The sequence below is a fragment of the Carcharhinus amblyrhynchos genome, chromosome 17, assembly GCF_965287045.1.
Source record: "Carcharhinus amblyrhynchos chromosome 17, sCarAmb.v2.hapA, whole genome shotgun sequence".
NCBI classification, from domain to species: Eukaryota; Metazoa; Chordata; class Chondrichthyes; order Carcharhiniformes; family Carcharhinidae; genus Carcharhinus; species Carcharhinus amblyrhynchos.
Genome location: NC_137340.1, coordinates 585924 through 608243, shown reverse-complemented (window position 1 = coordinate 608243; position 22320 = coordinate 585924). Strand labels below are relative to the sequence as shown.

Genomic DNA, 22320 nt, shown 5'->3' with positions numbered 1-22320 from the left:
TAAAATTTTAAGTAGATGTAGGAATACATGGAACCTCCAAGGCATTTTCTGAGGAACTCAGGAAGCTTCTGCTCCGAGTTTCAGCTACTGTCACATTCGCAAGGCTGAGAATCTTGTCGATGGTGTAGGGGGCACAGCCTCAAGATAAAGGGGGGGCGGTTTAGAACGGAGTTGAGGAAGAATTTCTTCACTCAAAGGGTGGTGAATCTATGGAATTCTCTGCCCGTTGAAGTGGTGGAGGCTGCCTCGCTAAATATTTTTAAGAAGCTGGTTGATGGGTTTTTGATAAGAGAGGGGATTAAGGGTTATGGGGAGAGGGCGGGAATGTGGAACTGAGCCACAACAGATCAGCCATGATCTTATTGAATGGCAGGGCAGGCTCGAAGGGCTAGATGACCTACTCCTGCTCCTATTTCTTATGTTCTTATGTTCTTATCAATGTGGTCACCCTGCAGCTTAAGATATACAGGGAGGAATGAGATTGGTGACAAGACAATCAAGAAGAAATAGGCAGGCCAAGCTCCGAGTGAACCCTGATGTCGTGTATAGGCTACCATCTAGTGGAAAAGATGATTATACAGGAAAACATTTGCCAGGAAATTACGCAGCAGTTACAATGGGAGATTTTAATTATCGAAATATGGACTGGAATAATAAGTGTGAAGGGCAGGGAGGAGCAAGAGTTACCAGGAGTATTTTCTGTAACAATATGCTTTCAGTCCAATGGGAAAAGTGGACCTGGCTCTTGGGAGTGAGGTGGGCCAAATGGCAATTAAACGTTTGACTTTGGAACAGTCCATAGTAAGAATAATTAACTGGTGGAAAGCAATGTTTTTGGCCCTGGTAACTTTTAAGATCGATCAATGCTCAAATAGAGACAGGAGGTGGTTAACACTGCAACTCAGATAAACAAAATACTGCAGATTCTGGAATCTGAAACAAGAACAGAAAATGCTGGGAAATTTCAGCAGGTCTGACAGCATCTCTGGAGAGAGAGCAGATGTGGAGATGCCAATGTTGGACTGGGATTAGCACAGTGAGAGGTCTCACAATACCAGGTTAAAGTCCAACAAACTTATTTGGTAGCACAAGCCACAAGCTTTCAGAGCACTACCACTTCATCAGGTGAGAGGGAGTTGTATTCACATCAGGGCATATGTAGACAAACTCAATTTACAAAATAATGGTTGGAATGCGAGTCCTTACAGGTTAAAAAAAAGTCTTAAAGGTACAGACAATGTGAGTGGAGAAAGGGTTAAGCACAGGTTAAAGAGATATGTATCCTAGCGGGAAGGTTGGCTAAGGCTACTGGGGAGACTTTAAACTAGAATGGATGGGGGGAGGGAATCGAAATGAAGTGACTGGGAGCGAGGAAGTTAACTCGCAAACAGAGGGGGATTGTCGACAGGGTAAGGAGGAGGATAGACGGGTGACTGAAAAGGGGAGCGCTCAGACCGAAGATTTGAAATGTGTTTATTTTAACGGCAGGAGCGTGGATCACTGCTTGGAATTGTGATGTGGTGGCCATTACGGAGACTTGGATGTCTCACGGACAGGCCTGGATACTTCAAGTGCCAGGTTTCAGATGTTTCAGGAGGGACAGGGAGGGAGGCAAAAGAGGTGGGGAAGTGGCACTGTTGATCAGGGATAGTGTCACGGTTGTAGAGAAGATGGACGCCGTGGAGGGATTGTCTACGGAGTCTCTGTGGGTGGAAGTTCGGATCAGGAAGGGGTCAATAACTTTACAGGGTGTTTTCTACAGGCCGCCCAATAGTAACAGAGTTGTTGAGGAGCAGATAGGGAAACAGATCCTGGAGAGGTGTAAGAATAACAGCAGGATATAGATAGATAGGTTGGTATATTGGGCAGATAAATGGCAGATGGAATTTAATCCTGATAAATACGAGGTGATGCATTTGGGAAGGAATAAGGTAGAGGGGAGTTACATGATAAAAGGTAGACCTATTAAGAGTATGGAAATGCAGAGGGACCTGGGAGTGCAAGTGCACAAGTCTCTAAAGGTGGCAACACAGGTGGAGAAGGTTGCGAAGAAAGCTTATGGTATGCTAGCCTTTACAGGAAGGGGTATAGAGTATAAGAGCTGGCGTCTAATGCTGCAGTTGTATAGAACATTGGTTAGACCGCATTTGGAGTACTGCGTCCAGTTCTGGTCACCTTACTACCGGAAGGACATGGAGACCCTGGAGAGAGTGCAGAGGAGGTTTACCAGGATGCTGCTGGGTATGGAAGGACTGGGTTATGAGGAAAGATTGGGTAAACTGGGGCTCTTTTCCTTAGACAGACAGAGATTAAGGGGGGATCTCGGGACATTCCTGGAAATCAACTGTTACATGTGTTGATGTTTGTCTCTTGCTCCACAGGTGTGTCGGTCCACCTTGTTGTCTAACGAGGGGCATGCACACGGTGGGTCGTGCGTGGGCTGCTCTTGGATGTTTCGAGAGTAGCCTAGTACGTCGCGTCGTTTGTGTACGCTTAAACCTGGACCAGCAGACGGGCACCACAACAGCTCAGTGACTATCACTGCTAGCTGTGCAGATACATGGATTTAGGCCTGTGACTGTGGGAGTTTGTGCATTCTCCCTGTGGTTGCGTGGGTTTCCTCCAGGTGCTCCGGTTTCCTCCCACACCCCAAAGATGTGCTCTTAGACTGATTGGTGTAACAAATTTTCTTAAATTATTCTCCCCTTAATCTGGTTTCCAATGGGGGTACCGTAAGCAAAGACATGGGTCAAGGGTGGAGGAGGAAAAACACATTGTTAAGATGGCGGCACGGGGTCATTGGGCCGAAGGGCCTGTTTCCCGTGCTGTGTTGTTCTTTGTTCTTTGTGATGGGAGACTTTAATTTCCCAAATATCGATAGGAATATCCCTAGGGTAAGGGGGTTTGGATGGGGAGGAGTTTGTTAGGTATGTTCAGGAGGGTTTCCTGACACAGTATGTGGATAAGCCTACAAGAGGAGAGGCTGTACTCGATCAGGTATTGGGTAATGAATCTGGACAGGTGTCAGATCTCTCAGTGGGACAGCATTTTAGGGATAGTGATCATAACTCTATCTCCTTTGCACTAGCATTGGAGAGGGATAGGATCAGGCAGGCAGGAAAGTATTTATCTGGAGTAAGGGGAAATATGAAGCCATCAGGAAGGAAATTAGAGATGTAAATTGGAAGGAGGTTTCTCGGGGAAATGTACTGAAGCAAGGTGGTAGATTTTCAAGGAATGTTTGTCTGGAGCTCTGCACGACAATGTTCTGATAGACAGGGAGGTTATGATAGGTCACAGGAACCATGGTACACAAAAGTTGTAACGAATCTAGTGAAGAAGAAAAGCGTACAAAAGGTTCAGGGAGTTAGGTAATGTTTAGGGATCTAGAGGAGTATATGCCTCGTAGGAAGGAACTGGAGGAAATTAGGAGAGCCAGAAGGGGTCATGAGAAGGCCTGGCAGGTAAGATTAAGGAAAACCCTAAGGCCTTCTACAAATATGGGAAGAGTAAAGGGATGATATGTGAAGGAACAGGGCCTATAAAATGTGACGGTGGGAAAGTTTGTATAGAGTCGGTAGAAGTAGCAGAGGTGCTCAATGAATACTTTAGTTCGGTACTCACGGTGGAAAAAGATGTGGGTGGTTGTACTGCAGGTTTGCAGCGGACTGAAAAGCTTGAGTATGTGGACATTAAGAAAGAGGATGTGTTGAAGCTTCTGAATAGAATCAAGATAGATAGTCGCCAGGGCCGAATGGGATTTACCCCAGGTTACTGTGGGAGGCGAGGGAAGAGATTGCAGAGCCTCTGGCGATGATCTTTGCATCGTCGATGGAGACGGGACAGGTTCCGGAGGATTGCGGATGTGGTTCCTATATTCAAGAAAGGGAATAGGGATAGCCCAGGAAATTATCCACCGTGAGTCTAACCTCAGTGGTTGGTAAGTCAATGGAAATGATCCTGAGAGACAGGATTTATGAACATTTAGAGAAGCATAGTTGATCAAAAGCAGACAGCACAGCTTTGTTAAAGGCAAATCGTGCCTTACGAGCCTGGTTGAGTTTTTTGAAAATGTGACCGAACACATTGACGAAGGAAGTGGTGGATGTGGTTTATATGGACTTCAGCAAGGCGTTCGATAAGGTTCCCCATGCAAGGCTTATTGAGAAAGTGAGGTGGCATGGGATCCAAGGGCATGTTGCTTTGTGGACCCAGAACTGGCTTGCCCACAGAAGGCAGAGAGTAGTTGTGGATGGGTCTTTTTCTGCATGGAGGTCAGTCACCAGCGGAGTGCCCCAGGGATCTGATCTTGGACCCTTGCTGTTTGTGATTTTTATAAATGACCTGGATGAGGAAGTGGAGGGATGAGTTGGTAAGTTTGCTGATGACACGAAGCTCGGTGGTGTTGTGGATAAAAGGGAAGTCAGAAGTTGCAGCGTGACATAGATAGGATGCAAGACTGGGCGGAGAAGTGGCAGATAGACTTTAACCCGGATAAATGTGCAGTGGTACATTTTGGCAGGTCCAATGGGATGAAGGAATATAATATTAAGGGTAAGACTCTTAGCAGTGTGGAAGATCAGAAGGATCCTGGGGTCCGGGTTCATAGGACTCTCAAATCGGCTTCGCAGGTAGAGGACATGGTTGAGAAGGCATATGGTGTACTGGCCTTCATCAATCGAGGGACTGAGTTTAGGAGTCGGGAGATAATGCTGCAGCTTTATGAGACCCTGGTCAGACCCCACTTGGAGTACTGTGCTCAGTTCTGGAAGGATGTGGAAGCTATTGAAAGGGTGCAGATGAGATTTACAAGGATGTTACCTGGATTGGGTAGCATGCCTTATGAGGATAGGTTGAGAGAGCTCGGTCTTTTCTCTTGGAGAGATGAAGGGTGAGAGGGGACCTGATAGAGGTTTATAAGGTGATGAGAGGTATTGATCGGATGGACTCTGAGGCTTTTTCCCAGAGCTGAAATGGCTGCCACAAGAAGATGTAGGTTTAAGGTGCTGGGGAGTAGGTACAGAGGAGATATCAGGGGTCAGTTTTTCACTCAGAGGGTGGTGGGTGAGTGGAATCGGCTGCCATTGGTGGTGGTGAAGGCAAACTCGTTAGGGTCTTTTAAGAGATGTCTAGATGAGTACATGGGACTTGATAGGATTGAGGGTTATAAGTAAGCCCAGTAGGTAGAGATATGATCTGCGCAACTTGTGGGCCGAAGGGCCTGTTTGTGCTGTAGCTTTTCTATGATTCTATGTATTGTCTCCAGCCTGGACAATTAGTGAGATTTTGCAAGCCCAGGCAAGTCGTGGGGGTTACAGCTCGTGTGACATGAACCCAAGATCCCAGTTGAGGCCGCCCAACTTGGTTATCAGTTTCTGGTCAGTGATTCTGCATCGTCGTGTGTCATGAAAGCCGCCTCGGAGAACACTTACTTGAAGACCAGAGGCTGAATGCCCGTGACTGCTGATGTCCCCAACAGGAAGGGAACACTCCTGCCTGTTGATTGTCGAGCGGTGTTCATTCATTCGTTGTCGTAGCATCTGCATGGTCTCCACAATGTACCATGCTTTGTGACATCCTTTCCTGCAGTGTATCAGATAGACAACATTGGCCGAGTTGCAGGAGTATGTACCGCGTACCTGGTGAGATGATGGCACCGTGCCGATGATCTGGCACGTCTTGCAGAGATTGCTGTGGCAGGGTTGTGTGGTGTCATGGTCGTTGTTCCCCTGAAGGCTGGCTAGTTTGCTGCAGATAATGGTCTATTTGAGGCTGCGTGGTTGTTTGAAAGCAAGAAGTGGGGGTGTGGGGATGGCCTTGGCGAGATGTTCTTCTTCATCGATGACATGTTGAAGGCTCAGGAGAAGATGTCGTAGCTTCTCCATTCCGGGCAAGTACTGAATGACAAAGGACACTCTGTCCACCGTGTCCTGTGTTTGTCTTCTGAGGAGGTCGGTGCGGTTTTTCACTGTGGCACACTGGATCTGTCAATCGAAGAGTCAAGCACCTTATCCTGTTCTTATAAGGGTATCTTTCAGGTCTAGAAGCATCTGTTACGATCCTACTCATCTGAGCTGATCCAGTGTATACGGAGGGCTTGTCCGTAGAGGATAGCTTCTTTAATGTGTTTAGGGTGGGAGCTGGAGAAGTGGAGCATCGTGAGGTTATCCATGGACTTGCGGTACAGTGAAGTGTTGAAGTGACCATCCTTGATGGAGATGCATGTGTCCAAGAACACAACTGATTCCAGAGAGTATTCCATGGTGAGTCTGATGGTGGGATAGAACTTGTTGACGTCATCATATAGTTGTTTCAGTGATTGTTCACCATGAGTCCAAAGGAAGAAAATGTCATCGATGTATCTAGTGTATAGCATCAGTTGAAGGTCCTGTGTGAAGAGGTCTTGTTCGAACCTGTGCATGAAGATGTTGGCATATTGAGGTGCAAATTTGGTCCCCATGGCTGATCCGTGCGTCTGGATGAAGAACTAGTTGTTGAAAATGAAGACGCTGTGGTCCAGGATGAAGCGGATGAGTTGTAAAATTGCATCTGGAGATTAGCAGCTGTCCACATTGCGTACTGAGGCAGTTGCAGCAATGCCATCGTTGTGGGGGATGCTGGTGTAGAGAACCAAGATATCCATTGTGACCAGGAGTGCTCCTGGTTCAACTGCTCCACGTGTGCTGAGTTTCTGTAAGAAGTCTGTCGTGTCACGACAAAAGCTGGAGGTTCTTTGTACAATGGGCTTCAGGATGCCCTCGACATAGCCAGAGAGGTTCTCGCACAGGTCCCACTGCCTGATACGATGGACGGTCAGGTGTGTTCGCCTTGTATTTTTGGGAGGCAGTCGAGATTTCCAAGGCGGGGAGTATGTGGGATGAGCATGGAGGGTGCTCTGAAGAACCGGATCAAAGGTCTTGATCAGACCGTTTAGTTGACGGGCATCATCTTTGGTCAGATCTGCATGTAACTGTTTGTAGTGTTCCTCGTTGTTCAGTTGTCAGTACACTTTGCAGTAATCCGTTTTGTTCAGTATGATGGTGGCCCCTCCTTTGTCTGCTGGTTTGATGACAATGTTGCAGTGGGTCTTGACAGCACTGATGGCGTTGCGCTTGGGTGACGTTCGGGGCTGTCTTGTGAGTGTAGCTGATGAATCTGGCATTGATGCACCGCCCGGCAGCTTGGGCATATATGTCGAGTCGAGGGCAGTGGCCTTCTGGAGGAGTCCAGTTCAACTCTTTCCTCTTCAGTTGCTGTACCGCAAATCTCCTTCATCGGCTGTCTCATTGTGCTCATCTCTTGGGGTTTGTGAAAGAACTCCCGCAGCCTCATTTGCCTGATGAATTCCTCTGTGCGTACTGTGAGACTGGTGGGGTCCACTTTGGTGGTGGGGCAGAAATTGAATCCTCAGCTCAGAAATTGAGTCCCAGGGTTCCTGAAGAACCCTACCACAGCAAGATGTGCCGGATCATCAACACAGATGCCATCATCTCGCGCAACAACACCATCCACCAGGTACATGGTACATACTCTTGCAACTCGGCCAATGTTGTCTACCTGATACACTGCAGGAAAGGATGTCCCAAGGCATGGTACCCTGCAGACACTACGGCAACGGATGCATCAACAACGCTTGACAATCACTAAGCAGGAGTGTTCTCTCCCTGTTGGGGAACACTTCAGCAATCACCGACATTCAGCCTCAGATCTTCGGGTAAACGTTCTCCAAGGCAGCCTTTACAACACACAATGCAGAATTGCTTGAGCAGAAACTGATAGCCAAGTTCCGCACACATGAGGACAGCCTCAACTGGGATCTTGGGATCATTATCTGTAACCCCCATGACTTGCCTGGGCTTGCAAAATCTCTAACTGTCCCAGCTGGAGACAATGCACATTACACATCTCTTTAACCTGTGCTTAACCCTCTCTCTACTTGCATTGTCTGGGCCTTTAATACTTAATTACCTGTAAGAACTCTCATTCTAACCATTATCTTGTAAATTGAATTTATGTCTATATATGCCCTGTTTGTGAACACAACTCCCACTCACCTGATGAAGGGTCAGTGCTCCGAAAGCTTGTGCTACCAAATAAATTCGTTGGACTTCAACTTGGTGTGGTGAGAGAGAACAGAGCCATGGTTGAGTCTAAATGACCCTCCATCAGAGTCACAAATACTTTAAGCTAGCAAGTGGGGAGGGGGGAGATAGTCGTATAGTGGTTAATGGGAAACAACACAGCAGGTTAGTATTGGGGAGCTGGATTCAACTGCATGCAAAACAATGTAAAAAGTTAAAAGAGAGAGAGGTGAATACAGGTTAAAGTCTCCAGAACAAACAACAGGACAGCGTTTGGAAATGGTCTGGAATCTACCTTCTGGTACAGCAAATAAGGGAATGACACTGAGAAAGGGGTTGGTTAATGCAGGACTGAGTGTGTTGTATTTGAGTGCGTGCAGTACATGAAATAAAGTAAATGAGCTTGTAATGCAGATTGAGATTGACATGCCATCAGAGACATGGCTGCAAGGAGATCAGGGCTAGGAGCTAAACATGCAAGGATACACATCCTTGGAAAAGATAGGCAGGTGAGCAAGAATTGCCTTGTTAGTTCGAAATGAAATTAAATCGATAGCAAAAAACAACATTAGTTCAGAAGATGTAAAATCTATGTGGGTCGAGTTGAGGAACAGCAAAGGTAAAAAGACCTTGATGGGAGTTACATATTGGCCTCTGAGCCGCAGTCAGGATGTGGGGCACAAGATACATATCTCTTATCTCCTAGTGTAAGAAAGGCAAGGTTACAGTAATCATGGGAGGACTTCAATATGCTGGAGTGGGAAATCAGATGGGTAGTGGATCCTGAGAAAAGGAGTTTGTGGAATGACTACAAGATGACTTTCTGGCTTTGATGGTGCCCACTACGGAACAAGCAACTCTGGATTTGGCAATGTGTAATGATGCAGACTTGAGGCAGTAACCATAATGATAGGATTCTCCCCACAGAGAGTGAGAAGCTGGAATCAGATGTAATGTTTTTGCAGTTGAGTAAAGGCAACGACAGAGGTATGAGGGAGGTGTTTGCCAGAGTTGATTGGGAGAGGAACCTAGCAAGAAAGATAATGGTGGAGTAGATAGTGGATAATGGAGGTGGAGCAATGGCAGGAGTTACTGGGAGTAATGTGTGGGAGACACAGCAAAATTTCATCCCAAGGGAAGCAGTACATTAAGGGGAGGACAAGGCAAAAATGGCTGATGAGAAGTCTGGGACAGCATAAAAGCAAAGTTTTATGATGTGGCCAAGTTCAGTGTGAAGCCAGGGGATTGGGAAGCCTTTAAAGACCACGAAACAGGCCTTTTGGCCCAACTTGTCCATGCCATCCAGTTTTTAATCATTAAGCTGGCCCCAACTGCCCACATTTGGCCCATCTTCCTCAATTGCCATCTTATCCACGTAATGCTTTTTAAAAAACAAAATTGTATCCGCCTCTACTACTGCCTCTGGCAGCTTGTTCCAGACACTCACCACCCTGTGTGAAAAAACTGCCCCTCTGGACCCTTTTATATAGAACATAGAACATAGAACATTACAGCGCAGAACAGAACCTACCCCTGACATCCGTCCTGTAGCTACCCCCCCTTAATTTAAAGCCATGCCCCCTCGTGCTAGCTTTCTCTCTCTTCTCACCTTAAAGCTACGTTCTCCAGTTTTAGACTCTCCTACCTTTGGGAAAAGATACTGACCATCTAGCTGATCTATGCCCCTCATTATTTTATACACCTGTATAAGATTACTCCTCAGCCCCCTACACTCCAGGCACAAAAGTCCCAGTCTACCCAGTCTCTAAGATCCATCAAGTCCCAGTTGCATCCTAGTAAATCTTTTCTGCACTCTTTCTAGTTTAATAGTATCCTTTCTATAACAGGGTGACCATAACTGTACACAGTATTCCAAGTGTTGCTTTACCAATGTCATGAACAACACATCCAAACTCTTGCGTACAACGTTCTGACCAATGAAACCAAGCATGCCAAATGCCTTCTTCACCACCCTATCCACTTGTAACTCCACTTTCAAGGAGCTATCAACCTGCGCTCCTAGATCTCTTTGTTCTATAACTCTCCCCAATGTCCTACCATTAACTGAGTAAGTCCTGCCCTGGTTCAATCTACCAAACTGGATCACATCGCATTTATCTAAATTAAAGTCCATCTGCATTCCACAGCCCACTGGCCCAAATGATCAAGTTCCCACTGCAATCTGAGATAACCTTCTTCACTGTCCACTGTGCCACCAATCTTGGTGTCATTCGCAAGCTTATTAACCATGATTCCAAATTCTCATCTAAATCATTAACATAAATGACAAATAACAGTGGACCCAGCACCAATTCCTGAGGCACACCGCTGGTCACAGGCCTTCAGTTTAGAAAAACAACGCTCTCCAGCCACCCTCTCACTGCCTTCTGTCATCAAGCCAATTTTGTATCCAACTGGCTACCTCACCTTAGATCCCGAGATTTAAACTCACGCAACAATCCACCATGTGGTACCTTGTCACCCTTGCTAAAGACCATGTAGACAACATCAACTGTATTGCCTTCATCTATCTTCTTCAAAAACCTCAAGCAAATTTGTGAGACATGATTTTCCACTCACAAAGCCATGCTGACTATCCCTAATCAGGCCTTGCTTCGCTAAATGCCGGCAGATCCTGTCTCAGAATACTTTCTAACAAATTGCTCACTGCAGACATTAGGCTCACCAGCCTGAGGTTCCCAGGCTTTGCCTGCAGCCCTTCTTAAACAAAGGCACAACATTTATCAGCCTCCAATTTTCAAGGACCTCACTTGCGGCTGTCAATGATTCAAATATCTCTGCTGGGGACCTGAAATCTCCTCCCTAGCCTCGCACAATGTCCTGGAATACACTTCATCAGGTCCTGGGGGTTTACCTACCTTGATGCACTTTAAGACTTCTACACCATCATCTCTGTAATATATACACTCCTCAAGACATCACTATTTATTTCACCAAGTTCCTTAACAGCCATGCCTTCCTCAACATTAAATACAGATGAAAAACATTCATTTAGGATCTCACCCATTTCTCGTGGATCCTTAAGCAGCTCTATCTCTTCCAAGTCATTTTTTTGCCCTTTTATATTTCTAGAAGCTCTATGGATTTTCCTTTACCTTATCTGCCAAAGCAATTTTGTGTCATCTTTTCGCCCTCCCGATTTTTCTACTTACTCTGACATGCTCTCTGCTCTTCAACGGATCCATTTGATCCCAGCTGCTTATGCAGGTCATATGCCACCTCCTTCTTCTTGACCAGGGTCTCAATATCAAGAGCTCCCTACTTCTACCAGCCTTACCCTTTACACTAAATGGAATGTGCTTACTCTGAACCCTGGTTAACACACTTTTGAAAGCCTCTCACTTACCAGACATCCCTTTATCTGCCAACAGACTCCCCCAGTCAACTTCTGAAAGTTCCTGTCTAAATCCATCAAGTCAGGGGAAGATATTTTTTCATATATAGACCAGCGTGGCTTGACATGCTCTATTCATAGATCATAGATTCCTACAGCGTAGAAGATGGCCTTTCGGCCCATTGTGTCTGCACCAACTGCAATTCCACCCAGGCCTTATCCCCATAATCCCATGCCTTTACCCTAGCTGTTTCCCCTGACACGTTTTTGGTTTGTGGGAAGAAATCAAAGCACCTGGAGGAACTCCACACATGTACGGGGAGAATGTGCAAACTCCACACAGACAGTGACTCAAGCCGGGAAACACACCCGAGTCCCTGGTGCTGAGATAGCAGTGCTAATCATTGTGCCATCCTATTACTGAAACGTTCTCACAGCTGAATAAACGGATCTGTAGTGGTGGTTAAAAAGGTACTCTGACCGTGAAGTCTTCCCCTCCATGTCCATTATACTCAGCTTCATTCAGGAATTCAGTACAGTTAAACATAGAGATCAGCAAGTTGACTAGCCCAGTTGCCCCCCCTCCTTTTGAAGCTGCACTGAAATAACATCTGAATGAGAGACTCAGCACTGCAACACATGGAATGCATTCATCTGTTAATTTATGTTTCCAGGCTTTGTATACTTCAGTAAAAGATTTTTGACTGAGGACACACATTGCTTGCTCTGTTCACAAAGTGGACACATAGTAACCCAGTACAATAGACATCAGGCATTGTTTGCATGTCATTGACTGCGAAATCCAGGTAATTAAGTCACAATGGTCGATCTTGGTCGCTGTGATTAGCAATAGGAAAACCACCCCCTTTCACCATATTGAGCAATCAGTAGAATTTACCCAATGGCTGTTCTGAGATGCAACGAATCACAACTTTGCTCTTCGGGAGCATTACAAGAACTGAATTACCTTACTATTTACTCAGAACATAACAACTTTCTATGATATTTAAGTCCCATGATTATCAATCATTTTCTACAACACTTGCTGGGAAAGAATACAGACCTGGTCTACATGATGGTCACGATCAGTCAAGAATTTGATTGGGAAAGGAAATTTTGACTAGCTAAACAACATCCAACCCACACGGTGGCACAGTGGTTAGCACTGCTGTCTCACAGTACCAGGGATCCATGTTCAAGTCCAATCTCGGGTAGCTGTCTGTGTGGAGTTTGCACGTTCTCCCAGTGTCGCATGGGTTTCCTCCAGATGCTCCGATTTCCTCCCACAGTCCAAAGATGTGCAGGTTATGCTGAGTGGTCACATTAAATTGACCTTTGTCAGGGAGATAGCAGATAAATACATGGGATAGAATCTGGATAGGATTGTTGTTGCTGCAGGCTGGATGGGCTGAATGGCCTCCTTCTATACTGTAGGGATTCTAAGAAATGGAGACTACAACCTTTCAGCGATGATACCTAAGCTGACCTTCAAGACCTAAATGACCATCCCTCTCGGGTTGCAAAATCAAAGAAACACACCTTAAATGTAGCACATCAGTAAACTTGATTGGCCACATCAAGTCAACTACCTTCAAGAACCTCCAGTGTACATTAATGTCAAAACAATACAATTGGAACAAACAACATAATATTCAGCAACCTCAAAACATTTTCAATCAAACAAGATAATGGAAGCTATTGCATCACTTCAAACTAGTTAATTTAGAGTAGGAGATACAGAACTTAGCCAGGTGACCAGTCTTTCTTGAAAATGTGCTAAATCCAGAGGTAAATCTGACACCAAAATCATCAGTGTGAAGGGTTACAGGAGTTTAATAGCTGAACCAAAAAAAACATAATTGAAAAAAAGGGCACAAATGGCAACTGCTGGAAACTGACAGTAGGTCAGATCTTTGGAGTGTGGGAGGAGACCAGGGCCACCAGGAAGAAATCTACACAGGCGTGGGGAGAACGCGCAAACTTCAGTGTGTTTGTTGAACGGGCTTCATTCACACAGGAGTCTTTTCAAATGATTATCAACCAATGTAATTTTACTAATTGAAAACATATTTATAATTCACCGTCAAATGTCAATCTTAATGAATTAGAGATTATCAGCCAGAATTTTAAAGGCAAAAATTAAATGCAAAGGTCCATCACACAAAGGAATATGTTTCAATGTAAATCAGAAACCTACTCCACTCAAGCTAAAACTCTGAAGAATAAATTACACAAACCTGTTGTTGGACACTGTAAATGGTTTGTTGGGGCTGCTGATATTGCTGAAAAGCAAACAGATAGCACTGTGAATGAAAACCAACAGGCAATGAAAATTTTATTTATTCACTACTGTCTTTACATAGGCCATTGTACAGCAAATTAAACACTGAGCAACTCCTCTGTAGCAGATTTATTGATGATAAAATGGCTCTTCAGACACAAGAGTCCCAATCACAATCAAATATTTGCACATGGGTTGATAGAGAGAAACTTTCCATGGGCTGTGGAGTCTTGCACCAGGGGACCTAGTCTAACTATCAGAGTATACTTTTCAGAAACATCTCTACAATGAAAATCAGGCAGAAGTCTGGAACTCATTGGCAAATGGCAATTAATGCAGGATGAAGTGTTTAAAAGACATTAAGAGACTTTTTTGAGGCAGAGAGAGCAAAAGGATGGGCCACATATCAGCCATATCTCACTGAATTGGCAACGGCCTGCTCCTCCTGTTTCCACATCCCTCCTCCAGGGGCTCCAAAAAAAATAAGAGTTCAAATTCAGCTCTGAAGAAGTGTCATACAGGCTTAAAATGTTAAGTGTTTTCCTTTCTGCAGCTGTTGCCAGACCAGATGAGTTTTTCCAGCATTCAAATTCAATTTGTTGGATGCTTAGATTTTGTCATCAGATTCCTCACATTTTGAATTCTTAATATTGGGCCTGGCACAAGAGCAGAGGAAAATCTCCACGAGCAGAAAGTAATGTGGATGGATTATTTCCAAACACACAAGTTAAAAGTACAGCAAAACAGTTTACAAGAAACACCTCATTGGACTGGTGGAGCAGAAATGTAAAACAGAAGCGGGGATATTCTATCAAATACAGTGCACTATCAAGACTTTACTTTGGAGACCAAAGTAATTAAAACACATTATTATATTGAGGACAGTAGGACTTTCACCTAGTAGGACTACAGTCAAACTGTATGCAGTTCTGGTCACGTTACAGAAAGGATGTTAATTGTTCCGGAGATGGGGCAGAGGAGGTTTACAAGAATGTTTTCAGGGTTAGAAAAGTGTAATTATGAGGAGAGGTTCAATATGTTGGGGTTATTTTCCTTGGAACAAAGGTAGCTGAGGGCTGACAACTGAGGTGCACAGTATTACGTGGGAAGAGATAGAGTGGACAAGACAAAACTATTACCCTTAGTGGAGAATTCCAGAACCAAGGAACATAGATTCAAGGTAAGTGCAGAAGATGAAGAGGGGACATGAGAAAAAAAAAGTGCAGAAGGTAGTGCGTGTTTGGAATTTAGTGCCTGAGCTGATGGTGGAGGCAGAGAAACTCTTAAAAAGTATTTGGATCTGCACCTAAGTGCTGCAAGCTATGGGCTGGTTGCAGGAAGGTGGGATTAGAAAGGCTATCTGGGTGTCCTTGGGCTGACATGGACAACATGGACCAAATGGCTTCTATAGAACCCTACAGTGCAGAAAGAGGCCCTTCGGCCCATCGAGTCTGCACCGAACACAATCCCACCCACGCCCTACCCCCATATCCCTACATCCCTCTAACCTCCGCTTCCCTGGACACTAAGGGGCAATTTCTTAGCACGGCCAATCAACCTAACCTGCACATCTTTGGACTGTGGGAGGAAACCGGAGCACCCGGAGGAAACCCACGCATACACGAGGAGAATGTGCAAACTCCACACAGACAGTGACCCGAGCCGAGAATCGAACCCAGGACCCTGAAGCTGTGAAGCAGCAGTGCTAACCACTGTGCTACCATGCTGCCCATTTCTTCTGTTCTGTAACTTTTCTGTCATTCTAAATCACAAGCATTATTGAGCATATAGTAATTTAAGTTTTCTGTCAGTACACTTGTTATTCAGCATCTCAAATTCCTCACCCAGCATCCATAGGTGACAGCCCTCATCAACAATGTTCAGATGAATGTTTTTCTGGACTATACTGATGAATTGTTTAAGTGCTCAGCTGTACACTATGGTAATTTAAAGAGCTAACCTGTGAGTAGCCTATTTAGCAAATATTTATTTTAGCCAGTTACCTTAAAAGTATGAACACCACCACTTTAGCGGGTATAATTTCTAATAATCTTATACCCTCAATGCAACATGACACTTACCTCCCAACTCTTCTGTGCTGCTTGAGTCATGGGTAAATGTCACCTATTTCTCACTGATTCATTCTTCCCATGAATATCTGAGCCCTTTCCCTCCACCTCTTAGTGCACTGATTCCAAACACAGAATAAACTAAACAAAAACTCAATGTGTCAACCAGCAGCAAATGTAACAAATTGGAAGCTTCCTAATTACAAATTGGAACAACCCCTTTGTAATTGGGGTAATCTACAACTCTCTGTCCCACATCTGATCATTTACCACTGCAAAATAATTTAAAAATACAGAATATATCAGCCTCCAACAACATACCAATTCTGCAATGTTTACAATGTCTAACCAGCCAAACAAGGTGGCAATCTGACCTGCTCCTGGCCCCATCATTCATTTGAACATTTAAATCATCCAGAGTTAGAGACATATCTCTACACCTTGTAATCAACAATGACCATAACACAGATCTAACTGTCTTTAAAGAAACATTAACCAGTACATATTTGACCAATAGTGATCACAAGAAGGAACATTCACTTCATTAAAGATAAATTCCATGAGCAAAAGGATTCAGTCTCGAGGTCACAAGAACTCTACGCCAACCGTTTGATAAAGACAAATGTCAAGAAGCCAGGTGTCAAGAGGCCAGAGCAGGATGGGTGTAACAATGGTCTGGAGGCAATGCAGATGGAGAAGAATGTGAACCAGAGGCTGCTGGATCTGCACAAACTCTCTTCTGAGAATACAGACCCTCATCTGTGTGACTTCCTGGAGACTCACTATTTCAGTTGCTATTTTATCACTTGCAGCAATCAACTGCGCAACTACATCATAGTACCACTGGATTCCTCTGCATTTCTGTTGGTAATACGAGGATACACGACAATCCTACCTGTTGCAGTGCTACAGCTGCAGCTGCTGCCTGTTGCTGTAAGGCTGCTGACTGGGTGAGCTGATAGCCTGTAGCTGTTTGAGTAGTGAGGCCTGCTGCAGCCAGAGCTGTTTGTTGGGTGTACATGGCTGGAGAAGCCCCGAGCAATGATGGCTGAACACCAAGGGCACCTGAAGAAACAAATGCAAAATTTACAGCATTGGTAGAATCTTTCACAATAGGTTGACTGTGTTCATTATTACCAAGACCAAACCATAAGCAGGATTAAACAATTGCAATGGCCTCATGAGCTCATGACACCATGTCAACAACCTTTCAAAAGCAAAACATCGCAGATCCTGGAAATTTGAGTTAGAAACAAAATATACTGGAAATACTCAACACTTGTAAAAAGAGAAACGGTTAACATTTTACTGTTCTCTATCTAAAAATGCTGCCAAACATGTTGAATAGTTCCCATTTGGTTTTTATTTAAATTGATTTTTATTGCTTGCAGAATTCCTAAGCAGGCCATAATGTTTGTTCTATAAGTCCTGAAGGTGACCAGGTGTTTAAACTGTTGAGCCTGAAACACAAACTGTGCAGCTAGGGCAGCATGGCAGCTCAGTGGTTAGCACTGCTGCCTCACAGCGCCAGGGACCTGGCTTCAATTCAGTTTGGGGAAATCTGCACACTCTCCCATGAGTGTGTGGGTTTCCTCTGGGTACTCCTGTTTCCTTGCACAGTCCGAATGATGTGCTGATTCGGTGCATTGGCCACGCTAAATTCTCCCTCAGTGTACCCAAACACTGCCAAGTGTAGCGATTCAGGGATTTTCACTTCATTGCAATGTTAAGCTTACTTGTAACAAAAAATAAACTTATATATGTACATGTAATAAATAGTAGCACTGAGAAACACTGACCTGGCTGTGTGACAGCAGCAGAAAACTGAGTGGTCCATGGGGGATTCTTCTGTCCTCCAAACTGAGCCATGTTCACAAATCCCCCTTTATCTTTTATCAAGTTCAGTTATTCTGGGAGTTAAAGACACAGGGGAAAGATTAATTTTACCAATGTATAGATCAAATAATTAAGCCGTACCTTATTACCATTACCTATCAAGTCCAACTCCACTGAAACAGCAGGTGCTAAAATGAATAGAATGATCTATGCCAAAACAATACAGGAGAAGGGAAATGTGGTCCCATTATAGACAGACACAGCTAATGGTCAATAAAGAATAAATGGCTTTTCACAAGAAAGAAATACTACCAACAGGAAAGATCCTGCAATTAGAAATTCAAGGGAATCAGTTTGAGGATTTAATATAAAGCCCAGGGAGCAGTAGCACAGACCAGATGACCCAGGTTTGGATGGTGAGGGCCTGTAGCGAGCCTTCACCCAGCCCCAGAGGGGGGATGGGGGGAAAATTACATTTTCACCTAGCTCAGAGGGGAAAGGGGAGAATAAAAATAGGAAATAGGAGTAAGAGGACGCTATTCTGTCCTTTGTATCTTCATTATGACACGGCCGGTCAAACTGAATATCTTCTGATCGCTTTCATTCCAAATGCTATATCTAACTACCTCTTAAAAACATACAACATCTTGGCCTCAACTACTTTCTGTGGTAGCGAATTCCATAGGCTGACCACCCTCTGGGTAAAGACATTTCTCCTCATTTTTGTCCTAAATGGTCTTCCTTGTATCCTTAGATTGTGATCTCTGATTCTCGACACCCATCCATCGATAACATCCTTCTTGCACCTTCCTTGTCTAATCCTGTTAGAATTTTATAGGTTTATGAGATGCCCCCTCATTCTTCTGAACTCCAGCAACTACAATCCTAACTGACTCAATCTCTCCTCAAATGTCGGTCCACTCACCTGACGAAGGAGCAGAACTCCGAAAGCTTGACAGTCCAAATAAACCTGTTGGACTTTAACCCGGTGTTGAGAGACTTCTTATTATCCTTAGGGCCAAACAGTAATTTGCCTTTTTGCTTTTGCTATCAAAATGGATAACCTCACATTTATCCACATTATATAGTATCTACCAATCATTTGCCAATTCACTCATCACGTTGAAATCACACAAACATCTCTGCACCCTCCTCACAGCTCACCCTCCCACCCAACTTTATATCATCTACAAGTCTGGAGATATTACATTTAGCTCCCTCATCCAAATCGTTAATATATAATGTAGCTCACTGGGGTCCCAACACTGACCCTAGTGGTACCCAATCATCACTGCCTACCTGCCCAGTCCCGGGAAGGTAAACTACCCCCTCACCCAGCCCAGGGAGGGGGGGGTGTGCTAACTACCCCCTCACCCACCAGCCCCGGGGAGGGGATGTGGTAAATTACCCCCTCACCCAGGAACACACCCAGCACAGAGCGGCCTACTTCATCAGGCTCTGTCCCATCGACAAAGATAATACTAGAAAGCGGCAGCTGAATGAAGGGGATGGATTGCACACGAGGGCCGGACAGCTGAGGCGGCCGGGAGGGAAAGCTGAGGGACCGGGAGCGGGGAAGGGAATGGCAGCGAGACAGGGCCGAAAGACAGAAAACATCCTCACCTCGAGCAGCAGCGGAGCGTCCGCGTCAGCACGCCGCCCCGTGACCTCAGCACGCCGCCCCGTGACCTCAGCACGCTGCTTACGGGGCTGCGTCAGGATTACGTCATTACGTAACATGTGAAACGAGGTTCATAGTTTCACCGTGAGAGATCCCATCTCAGGTAGAAGCAAAAACAAAATATAAATGATTCACATTGTAAACCCGATCGAGCCAGTGTTAAGCCTCACTGTCACAGATTCACACAGTGTAGACCATCGAGTCTGTACCAGTACCGGCGGCATGGTGACGCTGCTGCCTCACAGCCTGGGGTCACTGTCCGTATGGAGTCTGTACGGTCTCCCCGTGTCTGCGTGGGCTTCCTCTAGGTGCTCTGGTTTCCTCCCATAGGCTCAGATATGCGAGTTAGGTTGATTGGCCATGTTAAACTGACCCTCATGTCAGCAGGATTAGCCAGGTAAATGCGTGGGGGTTATGGGCATAGGGTGGGAATTGTGGTCAGGTTAGACGGTGGGCTAAGTGACCTCCTGCACTATAGAGATTCTATGATATGTAAGAAACACCTGAACTCCCTTTTTACCAGCACTTCACCCATAACCTTGAATGTTATGTGTCAAGTGCTCATCCAGGTAATTTTTAAAGGAGGTGAGGCAAACTGCCTCTACTAACCTTCCGAGCAGCACGTTCCAGACTATCACCACCCTCTGGGTAACAATGTTTCCCTTACATCCCTCCCCAGCCTCTTACTCCTCAGCTTGAACCTATGCCCCTTTGTGACTGACCCTTCAACTAATGGGAACAGCTGCTTATTATCCACTCTGCCCATTCCCCAATTATCTTGGGCACCTCAATCAGGTTGTCCCTCAGTCTTCTCTGCTCCAACAAAAACAACCAAAATCTACCCAACTTGTCTTCATAACTTAAATGTTCCAGCCCAGGCAGCAGCCTGGTGAATTTCCCCTGCACCCCCTCCAGTAAAATAACATCCTATAATGTGGCGACAACAACTGCATACAGTACTGTATCTTTGGCCCCACCCAAGTTTATACAACTCCAATTACATCACCCGCACCACGATCATCTATATACCTGGTCATATCCTCAAAAAAAATGATATTTGTTAGGCGTGACCCCCCCCCCCCGCCTCTGACGAAGCCATGCTGACCACCCCTGATCAAGCCATGCCTTTCCAAATGAAGATAGATGGTCCCCTTCAGAAATTTCTCCAATCGTTTTCCTACCACTGACGTGAAACTCACTGGTCTGTAGTTCCCTGCTTTATATCCACAACCCTTCTGAAATAGCAGAATCGGTTAACCATTCTCTGGTCATCTGGCATCTTCCCGTGGCCAGAAAGTAATTATAAATTTGGGTCAGAGCTCTGTTAATCTCCTCACTTGCCTCCCATTGAACAATTCATCTAGACCTGGCAATTTATCCACTTCTAAGCCTGCCAATAATTCTAATACCTAGTCCTTCTCTCTGTCAATTTGCTCAAGAACTTCATAGTCTCTCTTCCTGAATTTCATACCTTCGTCCTCATTCTCTTGGGTGAAGACAGATATGAAGTATTCATTCAACACTCTACCATTGTTCTCTGGTTCCATCCACAAATTGCCCCCGGGTACCTAATGCTCCCTCTTCCCCTGGTTATCCTCTTCCCATGAATATACTTAAGAATATCTTAGGATTTTCCCTACTTTTACCGTATGGAACTTTCTCATATCCTCTCTTTACTTTCTTAATTGTTTTCTTTAGCTCCACGCTGCGCTTTCTGTCCTGCACTAATATCTCCTCTGATTTGCTCCCCTTGTATTTGTTAAAAGCCACTCTTTTCCTTCTAATTTTATTTTCAATATCTCTCATGATGATGGTTCTCCGGGTTTATTAGTCCTTCCTATCATCATAGAGGGAATTTGCTGGGCTTGTTACATCTCCCATTCCTTTTTGAATGCCCACCACCCCCCCCCCCCCAACTGCTCTTTTGTAGATTTCTCCATTAGTAGTTATTCCCAAAAGCCCCTGCCTTATTTCATTAAACTTCTGCTGCAGGGTCTTTTCAGAGACTAGGCATCACCAAAACTTCAGTTAATATAAAGAGTCACAAAGCCAGTGTTAAAGACGTATCTTTATTTGACCAGTGATCAAAGGGAGTGATGAGCATTGGGCAGTCCAATGCCTTACTAGAAGGTCTTGAGCTCTCCAATGCCACTCTGAAGTTACAATGCATCAAACAGATCAATTTCTCATGTTTTACATTCCTGCCCACCCAGGATGGGATTCCATTGCTCCGTAGCATGCAGGTGCTTCTCCCCCGTCACTTAGCAATCCCAGACGCTTAATTACAAAAGGTCAAAGTTACTGTTCCCACCAATTCTCATTCACATCAATAGCTGAACCAGACAGCTGACATTCTCTCATCTGAGAACAGCTATCTTATCAGGTGTTATCGGACAACAAATTTTATGAAATTGGGCACACAATATGGAAGCAGACTAAAATTACACTCATAGCCCTTCACTAAAAATCACAAAGTAACAGATACAGACTAGCAAGCAAGAGCGTGCTTTTAGAATGCAAATGAGGGCTAGCACATAAGGGAAATTGGACAGGATGGCACCTACAGGAACTAAATTAAAAAACACATCCCCACCCCACCAAATTAGCACTTCTAAAACAGTCAAACAACCCATGGAGACGCCTAAAATTAGCATAGTTAAGGAAACATCCCTGGCCCCTCAAAACTCTTTGAGATCAATGACACACCTATGGTTCAAACCCCAGAGATTCTAGACCATTGATAACCAATCAGACAAAAACGATTAACGCACATTTAAAACAATTGCCCCAACACTCGAAAACATCGAAACAGGATGGCTGAAGTCAAATACTGTAAATAAAGTATTAGGATTTGAATCGCGTACTATATCGAAGTTCAGGTATAACTATAGCCCGCTGCAGCGGATCATTAGAGTGCTTTCGGGACAGTCCGATTGTATGTCCTGACTGCACCTCCGTCAATATAAAAAAAGTAAAGCTGTGCCATTATTGAACTACACCCTGAGTCCATAGTGGTC

General features: G+C 44.8%; 1 protein-coding gene across 1 annotated transcript in view; it reads right to left on the bottom strand.

The window, feature by feature from the left end:
- Positions 1 to 19324, bottom strand: part of ccar1 (cell division cycle and apoptosis regulator 1) — a 156413-nt gene extending 137089 nt beyond the window's left edge. The window contains exons 1-4 of the mRNA XM_080205362.1: positions 19246 to 19324; positions 17586 to 17696; positions 16682 to 16851; positions 13674 to 13718 (exon numbers count right to left, since the gene is read on the bottom strand). Of these exons, the coding sequence (XP_080061488.1) occupies positions 13674 to 13718; positions 16682 to 16851; positions 17586 to 17655 (285 nt within the window). The 5' untranslated portion in view covers positions 17656 to 17696; positions 19246 to 19324. The remainder of the gene's footprint in view (positions 1 to 13673; positions 13719 to 16681; positions 16852 to 17585; positions 17697 to 19245) is intronic.
- Between the last annotated feature and the right edge of the window lie 2996 nt (positions 19325 to 22320).